Genomic DNA, 13,655 nt, shown 5'->3' with positions numbered 1-13,655 from the left:
GTATGGAAAAGCCACCACTCAAGAAGGGCTGCAACATTATTTCCACAATTTCAGTTCAGTGAGAGCTTCTAAGCAGCAAATACCTTTCCTACACACCTCTGGTTGTGTTTGGAAACCCACAGGGTCCTGCAATGTGGCAGCTTGGCAGGAAAGGCAGGCAGGTGGGTAGAGTGAACACAGGGAGGCCACGCTATGAAGAACAGTGACGGAGGCTGTGGTTCCATGGACATTTCTGACAGCCTACTAAGAGGCTGTCTGGAAGATGAAGTCCCTTTTCTTTGCTCCCACAGGCAACTGTCATATAACAGCATTCATAAAAAAACCTTGTTTTTAAATTAATTAGAAAGGGCAAAGAAACCAATTTGGAAGCTGTTCACTAACAATTAATAAAATTACTTTCTGATTTCTAGCCTGGGTTTGTTCTTATGGTCTTCTGTTCTTGTGCTAACATGAACCTTTAACTTAAATAGCTGCAAACTTGCCAATATTTACTCCCATGCTCTATTAGTACATGGCAGCAACATCTGCTCTGAGATTTCACTCTACTAAGCTGAGCCATACTTGTTTGGTCTCATCTCACACAACCTCAGCACCTTCCCACCCTGAGCTGCCCTCTCTAACTTGTATTCTCTGATGGTTGCAAGAGCCCCTATTTTCTCAAAATCATTTAATTTGATTTGTACATGTCATATGAGAAATATTAGAGAAATACAGGCAGAAGAGACCTATTGCCTACCTTGCTTGCCACAATGTAGCATGGAGCACAAAGCAATTAATTTTAGTAATTTCCCATTTGCCAGGAAAAGTTTTCTTTTCATAACTATTTCTACAGCCCTACTAGTGATGGCAGACTAAATGAGTTACACTTACCCAGAAGAGCCCTTCCCTCTCTTATTGATCCACTGCATAAACACAGCTTAAGCAGGATACTCCTGTTTTGAGCACATACCCCCATAGTCAGAGGGCAGCAACGCTGCTCACCTGGTACTACATCATCCTGCAAACCTGAAAGCAAAAGCCACCCAGTCAGCAAGAGACACTGTGTCTAGAACACCCCAGTAAACTGGCACTCAGATTTCCCTCAATCCTTACAGCCTCTGGTACCTGCACACTTGGGCAACAGATGAGAATTTCAAGCTACATTTGGGATTTCACCCCAGCTTCATGCCTAAATTATCTTTAGTTTTACAGCACACAAAGGATAGAGCCGTCAACAACCTCAGGAAATTCCTCCTGCAGAACAGATATTGATACACTGATGTTCTCAAGTGCCTTTCAGCAGAGGAGGTGTGTTATAAACCCCAACTTAAGGACTGCCAGGAAAGGCTGCAGGCCTTTTCCTATAGATTCAAAAACCAAGGAAAGGAAGAACTTGTCCCACCTTTACCACCTCCAGATTTCAAATTAAACCAACAGGGAACCACTGAAAATCCCTTTTGAAAGTGTCAGTCATTAACCATCAAAGCAATAGAAATGAAAACACGGTTTGACCCAAATCCAGCTCATCTGATCAGTCCTCCACAATGTCACAAAACTATCCAGACTAAATATGACCAGACAGCAGACAGTACGTGTGTGTCTATCAGATGGCTTAAAAATCCCATCTGAATGCCAAGAAATAAGTCTGGATGCAAAGAAAGTTCTTATTAACTCAGTAAGGGTTAACTCACTAAGAACTACATCCTAATAGGCAGCATTTGTTTCCTGCATCACAATTTGCTTGAATGCTATGCAGAAAATAAAAATGCTACTCTGACATACCTGAACAATGGGATGCCACCCAGAGCGACCCAGACAAGCTCGAGGAGTGGCCCATGGGAACACCATGGGGTTTAACACGGCCAAGTGCTGGTGCTGCCCCTGGGCTGGGACAGCCCCTGGTAGCAGCACAGGCTGGGCAGGAGCAGCCCCAGAGCAGCCGTGCCCAGAAGGGCTTGGGGTGCTGTGGGGAGAGGCTGCACATGGCCCAGCCATGGCACTCCCAGCCCAGAGAGCCAAACGTGTCCTGGGCTGCACCCAGAGCCCCGTGGGCAGCAGGGCAGGGAGGGGATTCTGCCCCTCTGCTCTGCTGAGACCCACCTGGAGCACTGCATCCAGCCCTGGGCTCCCAGCACAGGAGCCACAGGCACCTGCTGGAGCCAGCACAGAGGAGCCACCAAGGTGATCAGAGGGATGGATCATGGCTGAGAGAGTTGGGATTGTGCAGCCCAGAAAAGATAACGTTCCAGGGTGACCTGATTGTGGCCTTTCCAGTACCTGAAGGGAGCCCAAAAGGAAGATGGAGAAAGACAAGTGACAGAACAAAGACATATGGTTTCAAGGTGAAAGAGAGTAGGTTTAGATTTGATATTAGGAAGAAATTCTTTTCTGTGAGGATGGTGAGGCACTGGCACAGGGTGTCCAGAGAAGCTGTGGGCGCCCCTTCCTTGGTGGTGTTCAAGGTTAGGTTGGATGGGGCTTTGAGCAACCTGGTTTAGTGGAAGGTGTTTCTGGCCATGGCAGAGGCATTGGAATTAGATCATCTTTAAGGTCCCTTCCAATGCAAGCCATCTTATGATTCTATGATTTGATTTTACATGCTGTGTAGCACCATGCAGAACTGGAGTACTGATGTCTTCAGGCATTGTATTATGCAATTTAATGGCTTTTTGACCTTTGAATATCACTTTTACAAAGCAATCATCTTACTTCAATCTGGATGCACGGTACTGGAAGACTTCAGTTACACAATCCATACAGGACTCCAAAAATGGGCTCAGAAGCATGCAAGGCAACCCTGCCCTACATCTAAACAAGTTGTGTAACAACACAGCTTGGAAAACAGGAAACAACTAAGAGAAAAGCAATATTAAAAGCAACAATTGTCAAGTCCTAGCCCTTTTATTTTGGCCTTCTGGCCTTTCCTATGATGCTCTCAGTCAGTGCTGGTTAGCTCAACTTTTAAACTCTTGTGCTTTGTAAGCTGAAGCCCACTGCTATCTCTCTGGTGCAGCATTTCTTGTACAGATTGCTTCAGTAATACACAGAACTGGGAAATATCCCCTCCTCCCACACAGATCCTTAAAAATAAGAGTGTGAAGTCTGGCTCTCCCAACAGCCAATGCTATTTTTAAGGTATGCGTATGTGGCAGGTAGGAGTCCCCCCACCCACCTCTCCCATTGCACCCCTATTTTGAGCAGAAGCAACTGGCTTACTCCAGTGTCAGATGAAACTCTCATCAAAATTTTTCCTGATAAGTACAAGCATGAGTGTCATGTCGAGGTGATCAGGACACCACAGGTTTCTGTGCCCCATTCCAAATCAGATGCAACCTCTATCACCAGAGCACACTGCTGTAATTCTGTTCACCATTATAGCCACAAAAAAAGGTGCAAAGGGAGGAGTTTTGCATAAGGTGGCAATGATTGTCTCAGCTCCATTTCTAGTGCTGTTCTATGGCCCTTAGAGGACTCAGTCCACTCTTCATACAGTTTTGGGTTTCATCTTTACTGAAAGATTCACCACTACAGCAGGTCCTGAGAAAAGACTATCAGAAGGTTTCTGGAAGAGTCTTGGTACAAATGTGAATGCAAGCTGGGCAGCTTCAGACAAGAGAAAAGAGCTTACTATAGTTGACCTCAGTTCAGAGGGATGAGCTATGTGCACACAGACAGTTCCTTCAGCCTGCCACACTAGGCCATTTCTGTACACAACCACCACAGAAACTGCTGCGACCTGACAGCCTATGAGAAATGTTGCCAGAGAAAAAAAGGCAGAAATCATGGATACACAGTCTTAGCAAGAATCTAGGAGTTGTACAAGACAAAGGTCTCATCTATCCACCTCGCCAGCACACTGCTGCCACCCACATCTTGCTCTCTGATCAACAGAGATACACTTACATCGAGAGGAATAGAAGTGACTAAGATACCTTTTCCTTCAGAAAACACCAACTTGTCACAATCAAAACTTGCTTTACAGGACCATAATGAATGTGAATGAGAATATTTCTTTGGTCTAAGATGTTCAAACAGTTGAGGGAGTGCAGAGAAGAGTCGTTGCCTGAAGGAGTGTTACATCTTAGCAGTCAATGCATTTTTCTAAACCAGGGCAAACCTAGCTCAAAATCTCAGTGTCACTCAGTATTTAGATCAGGAACGAGAGTTCTATTCCTCCCTTATTCTAGACATACCTACCTTAAAAAAATTAATAGGTATCATGACAGTCCATTTGCAACCAGTGCTGTCATTATGACCTTAGAGAAGCACAGAGTTCAGCAAAATGGATTACCTGAACATAATGTGCAGTACTGCCATAAAGAAAGAGATGCACCTGATTGTGGAACACACCATGTTTGCAAACTGTATCCCAGATGTTGCACAAACACTTACTCTTTTTTTTAAGGAAATAAATTGAATAAACTTCAGAAGAAAAGCAAACTGATATTGGATTCCTATTTAAAGGCTTCAAATCAATTTTGACTTACAGATTATGTGCATTTTACAGCACAGGTCTAGAGAAGCAAAGCCCCCTGAATTCATTTGGGATTTTTTCTAAATACCAACAAGAAAATATTGAGAAAATTGAAGGGGACCAATGCCCAGTGTGCCAGGGTATACAGATCATCAACACCAAAATTGGGCTTTAGCAGAGATGTCAATATATTGATATGTTTGTAGAAGCTTGCAGAAAGAGCAACTGAGCAGGCTCTGAGCCGCTGTGGTCACCATGGAAAACATTCCACATTGCTTCATAAGAGACTATTTCTCTAAACTACTCTAAAAAGGGAAAGGTTGCTGATCTTTTCCCCTGGAGGTAAGGTTATCAAACACCAGCTAAAAAATCACAACAGTAGCTAATGAAGGCACAACACTATTTTCTGGTGTGTACATCCAAATAATTATTGCTTTGCTCTAATGTTCATTGTAAAAAATTATATTATTTCCTATAGATTCCTAGGGAATCTCAGAAAGGATAAATAAAAATGGCTTTTATTCCAAACAGATGTGAATATGTATTTTATTTAAGACATTTGGAGAAGAAAGAAGCTTTCCCCCATGTGAGCACAGCCTGTCAGCTGAACTGTTCCTGACAGAGATGCAACAACAGACATAAATTGGTCAAACCCCAGGGAATCACCCCACACTAAATGCTGCTTCAGGAAAGGCACAAAGGGCTTTGGAGTGTCTCAAGCCTTGCCAGCCTGCAAACTCAGATGCAACAGAGAGAACCAAGATTATGGCATGAGGAGACAGTCCCCAGTACTTCTGTATTTGAATGCTTTCTAAATAACTATTGTTGTGCAATCCCTAATAGATCTAAAGCTTTCATTTTCAGAAAGGATTTGACTGCTATAGCCACCTAACAGCAGACAGTCTGCAGTACTGCTGGCAGCAACCCTCGGATCATGCCTGACCAACAGGATTTCCACCTGAGGGTAGGAGCAGCAGATTCATGACCACAAAAAAAGATCTACAGATCCCCACCAACACTGATCCCTAAACGGTTGATCAGGAATGTTGGTATTTTGGTGGAGGTTAAGATAACCTCCACAGATCACTAGATAGAAAAGAAGGAAGATATTTAACTGGAGATGTACTTTTTCTGCATGAAGAGAAGTTTCTAGTAACTCTCTGTTAAGAGTCACAGTGCTTCAGTTTGCTTCTTTGCCACTGCGTGGGAGGCTTTGAAAATGCAGAGCTTACTCATCTTCACGGGACTGAAAAAGAGACACCTAGGCAACAAAGCTTAAGGAAAATAAAATGCCAAAAGTAAATTATTGCATGGACTGCAAGATTCATGAGAGGTAGAAAGGGACAGCTTCCAGTCTTTTGCTGAGTAGCTCAAAACAGTTTGTTTTCCACAGGTGCACAGTCCTTGGTTTTACAGATCAGAGTGCCTGGGTTCAGATGTGGAGGCTGATTTCACACAGGGACAGGCAGATAACATGCAATCAAAGTTGCAACCAAAACTGGCACCAGACCCTGCTGGTCTCTTCACCATGACTAAGTCCAGCAAGGACTCCTTAGGACATCCCACCATTGCTTATCAAGGAAATAGTGATGCTTTGCATCAACAGCTTGCTTTCTCAAAACCAAAAGAGAGTTCACACTACAAAATCACCAACACATCACCCTCCCAGGACCAGGGTTTTAAAACCGAGACCCTCATGGTTCTTAAATATTTGCAGGTGCTTGATCAGAGGCGAAGCCATAGAGCATGAGAAAATCAGGCGAAGGATATGACCGGGTACCTCCAACACTACAGGAAAACCCTGTTTGGTCCCTGCAACTGCAAGTGATCTTCATATTCCAGAAAACTACTGTCATGAACTGCCTCTGCCATCTCAGTTTGTGACCTGATATGTATCAGTCAAGAGAAAAAGAGTATTGATATTTAAGGGAATAGGGAAAAGACAAAGGTTAAATCAAAATAATTGGTATACAATGGCATTACTTAAAAAAGGAGGAAACACTGCTTCTGTTACTTTGGTTTTGAAACAAAAACAAGACAATTAATGTATTTAAGATGCTGACAAAGAGAGGAAAATTATGCATAAGACTTTTTCCCCCTCAACAAATTCAATGTACGTGGAGAAAATCCCAGATCCCATACCCTCGTCTAATATTTAAATATACTTAAAACAGTTGGTAAGAGAAGTAATTTGATGATTTAACTGAATTTTTGCTCTTCTTTGGTCTGCCAATTCTTTTGTTATACAAAAGTCAGATTCAAATTTGTATAATTTTAGAAGTCACATAGCTGTGTCCCTAGCTGGAGGCTATTTCAGTTACTGAGGACTGCAAGTTGAAGATGCAATAGCTACGTGTTTGTTCTTCTTCTGGAAAAGAAGCTCCCACTGAGGGACTGCAGCAGATGAACTATCAATTAATCTCTCTTTGTAGTCGAAGTTCTAAGTGTGAAGGTGAGGATTACTGAGTCATTCCTTGCAGGGCTGAAAACCCTAGTCGATTCTAGCATAATTAAGTTTCCTCTTCACAGAGAAAGAGAACAAGAAAAACAGCAGAAGTGAAGAACAAAACGTGCGTGCATGCTACAACAAAGCTTTTTAAACATGCACAGTAACAAATTCCTGTGCCATTTTGTAACTGTCAAGTCTTAATTAAAATAATACATTTCTCTGACTCATGGTCAGAATGTAGGATGCATGTACATTATTCACATGAATATTAATCCTTTCCCAGGTAGGAGGCTGAATTGCTCAGGGGATTTATGATCACATCACGTATGGAAACTTCTTGGGTGTCTTTTTCTTTTTTGGACTTTTTCTTTATTGTTTCAAATTTCAGTCAGATCATTAACAATTAAGGGTTGCAAGAATCATTCCATTTGTCCATGTGATAGGAGTGCAGCCCCTGAGATCTATGAGGTGGAGGTCTATGCGTGTTCATGAGATGTTACAGCACATGGAGAAAGAGGAACACAGAAATGTGCTGGAGACATCCCTTCCAACACTAAGGACATAACCACGTGCTCTGAAGTGCTGGAACAAACAAGGATAGTCCTCTTGAAAAGTCTTAGGCACTGACAGAAGACAGAAAGATGTTAATACAGTGACCAGAGAAATGAGACAGGATCTTTTCTAGCTACCAAGAGAATTACCTGCTTAGACTATCACCACAGGGACCTTTAAAATCCTGATCCTCATCTGAAAGTCTGCCTTTGCATCACTGACTTTCAAACAAAATCTGTGGGGAAACTGATGACTCAACTTGTGCAGAAAGCAAATAGCAGAGATGCTTCTCTAGATTTGAGCATAAGTGCAGAGAGAAATGAGGATGCAAATAAATCTGAGGAAACTGTGAGAGTCACCCTGATACCTTAGAAGGAAAGGAATTAAACAAGCTAGAAAACACTAGGTGATTCAAGAACACAAACTAATAAAAACTGAGTGTCTGGAGCTCAAGAGAAAGAGGCTTAAAGGACCAGGGAGTTCAGGAAGCTGATGAAACAGCATCACTGGACAAAAGTCAGAACTTGCCCCAGTGAAGAAACCTCCTGCCTTCTAGGAGGGCTTGAACTCTCTTCCTGAGGAAGTTTTTAAGGACAAAAATGATTGCACAGGAAAGAAATCAAAAGGCTGAAAATTAAACATCGAGCAACGAATACAAAATATGACAAATAAAGGATGGATGCCATTCATAGGAAAAGGTATCATCAGGTGGCATTAAGAATGCTGGAAATTTGATGCCTTAATTGCTTCCGGTCTTCAGTGAAAGGGACAAGCGCAGTCAGGCAGGTGACAGAATTAATAGTGGATTGTTGTGGGGGAGTTTTTAAAGGAAAAAGGTTTAGAAAGTTATTAAAAAGAGGCTTCATTAAAGAAAAAAAAAATAACCACCTTATCTCTGTTTAGTCAGAGGGCTCTGATAAACATTTATCCTCAGGTTCCATGTTGCAACACTGATAATCACTAAGCACTAAGAACTTGAGAAACAGGCAACACGCTTGAAGATTTGAAAAAGACAAAGCAACTATTTATGCTTAAAAAATAATAAGAGAAAGCCCTGTATAATTATAAAACAACTAACTTCACACACTCCAGGTCCCTGGGGATTGAAGAGTGGAACAAATAATCAAATTATTTGCAAATCATCTAGAACATGAGAAGGAGAGAAATAACTGTGAGCATGGTTTCATCAAGAGTAGAACTGTGTCAAATGCATTAACTTCCTTCTATGGCAAGCTAAATTATTCTAAGGGGTATAGAGAGAATAATAGAACCGTTATACTCTGTGATTTGGATGAAGCTGTTAAAATAGATGCAAACATACTGGTAGAAAATTGATAATCATGGTAGCCAAATTCAAAGAACGTATCAAGAAAGATCCCTCAGGCAACTCTGGTAGGTCACAGGCCATCAGCTTTGGTTTTGTCACAGACAACCTGAATTATTTATTCATGTAAATGGTGAAGAAGACACAGACAACAAAGTGCTTACAAAATGGAAAAAAAAAACCAACAAAAAACATCTTCTGTCAGGACAAGGCAAAGCCATAATTCACCTGTAATCCAACACAAAGATAGGCTATGCAGCAACAGACAAAACTCTTTTTCAGAAGGAACCTCAGTTCTGCAAAGTGTAAAAGGCTAACTATACATCAGTAATAGCCTGTGATAAAAAAAGCACCATCACAGCAGGACAGCCAGTATATCCTGGAATATCAGGACCACAGGCAGGAGAACAAAGTCTTGGTTGCCCTATAGTGCACATGAGCAGGTTTGCAGCTGGATTTCTACATTCAGCTTTGGACACTGCACTTCAGGGAAAATAAAGAAACAAGTGGGAGAGAGAATTAAAAAAAAGCCAGGCTGATGGAAAGTGCCTAAAAATCCTGTCAAGAAAAGACTAAAAGAAAAAGGGTCATCTAGTTAACACAAGAAGAGCAAGTAGGGCTTTGTACAGTATTTGTAGTAGCCGTTTATTATTCCAGTATTCCTTGTCCTAATCATGAGACATGGATTTATATGGAACAAGAGAGACCTAGAGCAGAAGTAAGGAAAAGTCTTGGGACAGAAAAGGCAGCTAAGCCCCAGAGCAGCCTCCCAGAAAGCTCCAATTCCTACGTTTTTTGGTTTAAGGGAAAATTAGATCCATAGTCGTCAGCAATGGTCAAGGCAAAGCAAATAATGACATTTTGCAATCCAAACTAAACTACTGTTTCAGTATCATCCCAAAGCATGTTATCCTCCCAATTCAGCAGAATCACAAACCAATGGTGAACCACCTTATGGCCCTTCTACTTTCTCAGAAAATGAGAGAGATCCATGGATAGGTGGTGTGGAATCTCTTGTCCCTTGTTTGTGCACTTGTTTTCCATATGGCAGAGAATTAAACTGTTTTGTTTGCATACTCTACAAAATCATAGCAGAAGCTCATTTCTTCTTAAATACTAGTGGTGTTCTTCACTTTCCATGTCATACTGAGAGTTTTTGATCCAAATCCTCTCTACTCAGAAGTGAAGCCATTGTTAGATGAAAAAGCATTTACAATCCAGATAAAACAAGAGAAAATCTATTCTGCCTCCCAAGATGCAAAGCAACAACAACAATCAGTTCTTGAAAATTTGCAAAAATCCGCAAGAGAAAGTCCTGATTGTGACAGATACTGTAAAATCTTTTATAAAAACAAAACAAGTCATCTCTAGAAGAAAGTAGTATTTCTAAGTGAAATATATTAACTCTGCACTTGGGCTAGCAGGCAAAATCTAGAGAACATGAACACCATATGTTATCTTTCTGTGGGCATATAGATGGATAAAACCATAAGAAATTTTTTTTTAATCCAACTTTTTTGGTTCTCAAACAGTGTTTTCTAAAACAAGAGTGTTTATACTGTTATAGAAAATGTCACAACCTTTTCCTTTTGACTTCCCAAATCAAGACTATTTATTTTTAAATCTTACTTTCATGAGATGGAAATACCAAGACTTACTATACACCCACTTTCAATAAGTATATATAAAAATATTTGATGCAAAGTTTCCCAAGGAACATTTTCACACGACAAATAATACAGATAACTCCTACTAAACTAACAAGCTATCCTCAAGTTGCCTTGAGAAAAAGTCTCAATTTCAAACAATTTAGAATAAACCACTTAAGTCCTAGACATTATTATTATTTACAAATTCAGAGCTAATTTCTCAGCTTCCGCATATTTTCTGATATTCAGCTCTAGTTCCACACAATAATGATAAAAATGTCTGGTAGAACCAGAGACCATCACAACATGCTGCAGTCCTACACAATACATTCGATACAATTTTTGTCTGCAAAACATCAAAACTGTAAGAGGTGCCTTACAGTGAAGAAGAAGTGAAATCTTGGGCCACAGCAGCTCAGAAAAGGAGAGAAGCAATACTCCATCCTACCTGCTGAAGCTGCAGTCGGACTTTGCTAATGGCTCTAATCCAACGGGCTCTTGCTGGGGGAAACGGCGGTGGCTCGATGTCACCCTGGTAGCTTGAAAGCAAGAAACAGGAAATCACTACATGAAAGATACTTACCTGTAGCATTAAAGATTCTGGTTGGTTGGTTACAGCTTCAGCTCTGAAGGAACCAACAGGCTCCAGTCAGCATAGCTGTGCATGTGCTCTGGGAAGTGAGCAACTAAAGGAGAGGTTTCCTTAAACTCAGGAGCCACCTTGGGAACTGATGAGCTGGAAGACATGATCTGTACACAATCCGAACCCAGGAGGAAGATGATGTTTGTGCTAATATGAGGAAAGCAGTCAATGACACCAGACCAAGCCAATGCAACACAATGGTATCGTAATTACAAATATAAAGAGGTGGATGGAAGATTTTATACCTCCATGCCTGTTGCAGTTTTCTTCTAGCCACTGCCCCTTCCTACTCCTCCTGCTGCAAATGTACAGCCCCTCTTTATTGGAAACACTGGCAACAGGGCTCAGCCCTTAGTTTCCTCTGTGCATTGAACCTTTGTCTCTCCACTCTTTCCTACAGTTTTTCAAGAGGACAGGCAGATCTGTCACCAATGCTCCGCCTCAGTGCCCACAGCACATCTTGCAGTCCCTAAGCTTGTGATACCTTGGGCCTTTGGTTGCATTCCTGCTTTTGTATGTTGCTGAGGTGTAAATCACAAAAACTAACACCTCCTGCCTGCAAAGCACCTGCCCCACACTGCTGAGTGTATAAAACAATCCCATGGATGAGACCAAAACACATCCAGGCTACAGGTCTAGCTCAGGTGTAGCTCTAGGGATCAACACTGAGAGCTCTGTTCCATGACTATTCCATGGAGACGGGAGAGCATTGCCAGAGGGTGGGGAGAAAGGGAGCCAGTGAGGCAGGAGCATCCAAGTTAGATGCCTAAATTAGCCTGAAATAGACTATGTGAATAACCTTTCCTGTGAACAAATATAGGCCAGCCATTCTGGGACAAGACTCCTGCTGCTCTGTTAGGAAAAGAGGAAAGTGAATCAGAGTTTAAAAACAGTTTAACACTTCTCTCGTCTTGTTTTCCTCTTTTCATCTTTAGTGTAAGGCTTGCCTACACATGAACTCCTGCAGTTAATTCTATCATCCAAGCACAGTGACACCAGATGTACCCTCCAAAGGGTACAGACAGGCAGACATCTTCCCATGGATCTAACTGAACCAGATTAAAAAAAAATACCTCATACTTATGAAAGTAAAACCACATCCAGGGGCTGCAATGACTTGATTACCTCAAGGAAAAATGTCACTCTCAAATTTAAGTAGTGAAATTTGAAATTTCTGTAAAACCTGTGCAAAACCCAATACTCTACTCGCCCAAGTTTATATGAAATACTTTTGAAGCCTGTTTTCAGTACTGTTGACAGCTTGGAAAGCCAAAGTACAAGGACAAGAAAAGCTCCCACAGTGAGTCAGACCAACATGTCTATTCATGCTGTAATTCTCTACAACTTACAACTACATAAACACTCACTCCAATGGTGGTAGTCCACAAGAATGGAACCAGTGAAGCTCTAAGCATGAAAATGTAATTCCTGGTTGTTGAAGCATAAACTTGATCCCACATGAGCAATGGAAGCAACTATTTTGGGGCTGGAGCATGTTCATCAAACCAGAGACAGGAAAATCCACCAAATGAGCTCCAAAGTGGTGTTCCTCTTTACAAACACACAAAAACCACAGTTTTAGCAAGTGTGCCTCCTTGCACACAAGGCAAACATAGCTTCAGCTTAGCCAATATCCCATAAGTAACTGGTCCTCTACAACAGATGTTTCACAGACCAACAAAATCAACTCAGTTGTCAGAAAAGGCTGCAAGAACAATGTCCAGCAAATAGAAGAATCCTCTTTGAACTAGCTGAAAATAAATTGGTAATAGCTTCACCTACCTCATTTGGAGTCCTGCATCAGCATCCTTGGGCTTTTCAAGTTCCAGAGGTAACTTAGCTGCAGAATGGTCTGCAGGCTTTTCCTCAGTTTTGCAGACCTTCTCCTCCTCTCCTTTGCCATGAGGCTCCTCTTGCTCCTTGAGCCACGCCTGACCATCCTTCTGGTAGCTGCTCGAACTGTGGTAAGAGTGATTTGACTGCCTTTCCTGGTGATCATCCTCCTGCTCGGAGCCGTGGGCACTTTCATGGGAATGTTCCAGCTCACTGAGGTGAGAGCTTTCCTGGCTGACATTGCAAGAGGAGCCATATCTACTACTGCCAGCAGGACTGTGAGAGAGTAAGAAAGTCCATCAGAAAAAACAGTGGCTTAGAAAAACACAAAACAACCTGCACATGTAAAAAACTGAGCAGTGCACTAAATATTACTGAAAAGGCATGCTAAGAAGTCATACTTAACTCTTATATTCTTATGATTATTATGTAACTATGGATTTGTGAACCTCAAAAGATTGGTAGGCAGTAGAAATACTTCATACACAATCTACCAGTATATAGACCATATTTACTTCTTGTGTATACAAATATATATATACACACATTCACATATGTTCTATACATTGGTCTTTGTTGCACCAACTACTGCTTCACCTTACACCAGCTACAAACTGCAGTGAAGATATTCTAATAACCAGAGAGGAATAAGAATGGAAACACAGCAATTCAGAGTGAAAGTGCTCCTGTCTTCTGCAGTTTTGCTGCAATTGGGGTCTTTATCACATCTATTTAAGGTGACTGTTGTTAAA

The 13,655-nt window shown here is 41.5% G+C and overlaps 1 protein-coding gene across 5 annotated transcripts in view; it reads right to left on the bottom strand.

The window, feature by feature from the left end:
• Positions 1-13,655, bottom strand: part of UNC13B (unc-13 homolog B) — a 206,993-nt gene that overhangs the window by 115,323 nt on the left and 78,015 nt on the right. For all 5 annotated transcript variants that reach the window (XM_074533532.1, XM_074533534.1, XM_074533533.1 and 2 more), the window contains 2 exons: positions 12,853-13,179; positions 10,876-10,966 (listed from right to left, as the gene is read on the bottom strand). In XM_074533532.1, coding sequence (XP_074389633.1) covers positions 10,876-10,966; positions 12,853-13,179 — 418 coding nt within the window. The remainder of the gene's footprint in view (positions 1-10,875; positions 10,967-12,852; positions 13,180-13,655) is intronic.

The sequence above is a fragment of the Zonotrichia albicollis genome, chromosome Z (assembly GCF_047830755.1).
Source record: "Zonotrichia albicollis isolate bZonAlb1 chromosome Z, bZonAlb1.hap1, whole genome shotgun sequence".
Lineage (NCBI taxonomy): Eukaryota > Metazoa > Chordata > Aves > Passeriformes > Passerellidae > Zonotrichia > Zonotrichia albicollis.
Note: the sequence above shows the minus strand (reverse complement) of the source record. Positions and strands in the feature narration are given on the sequence as shown.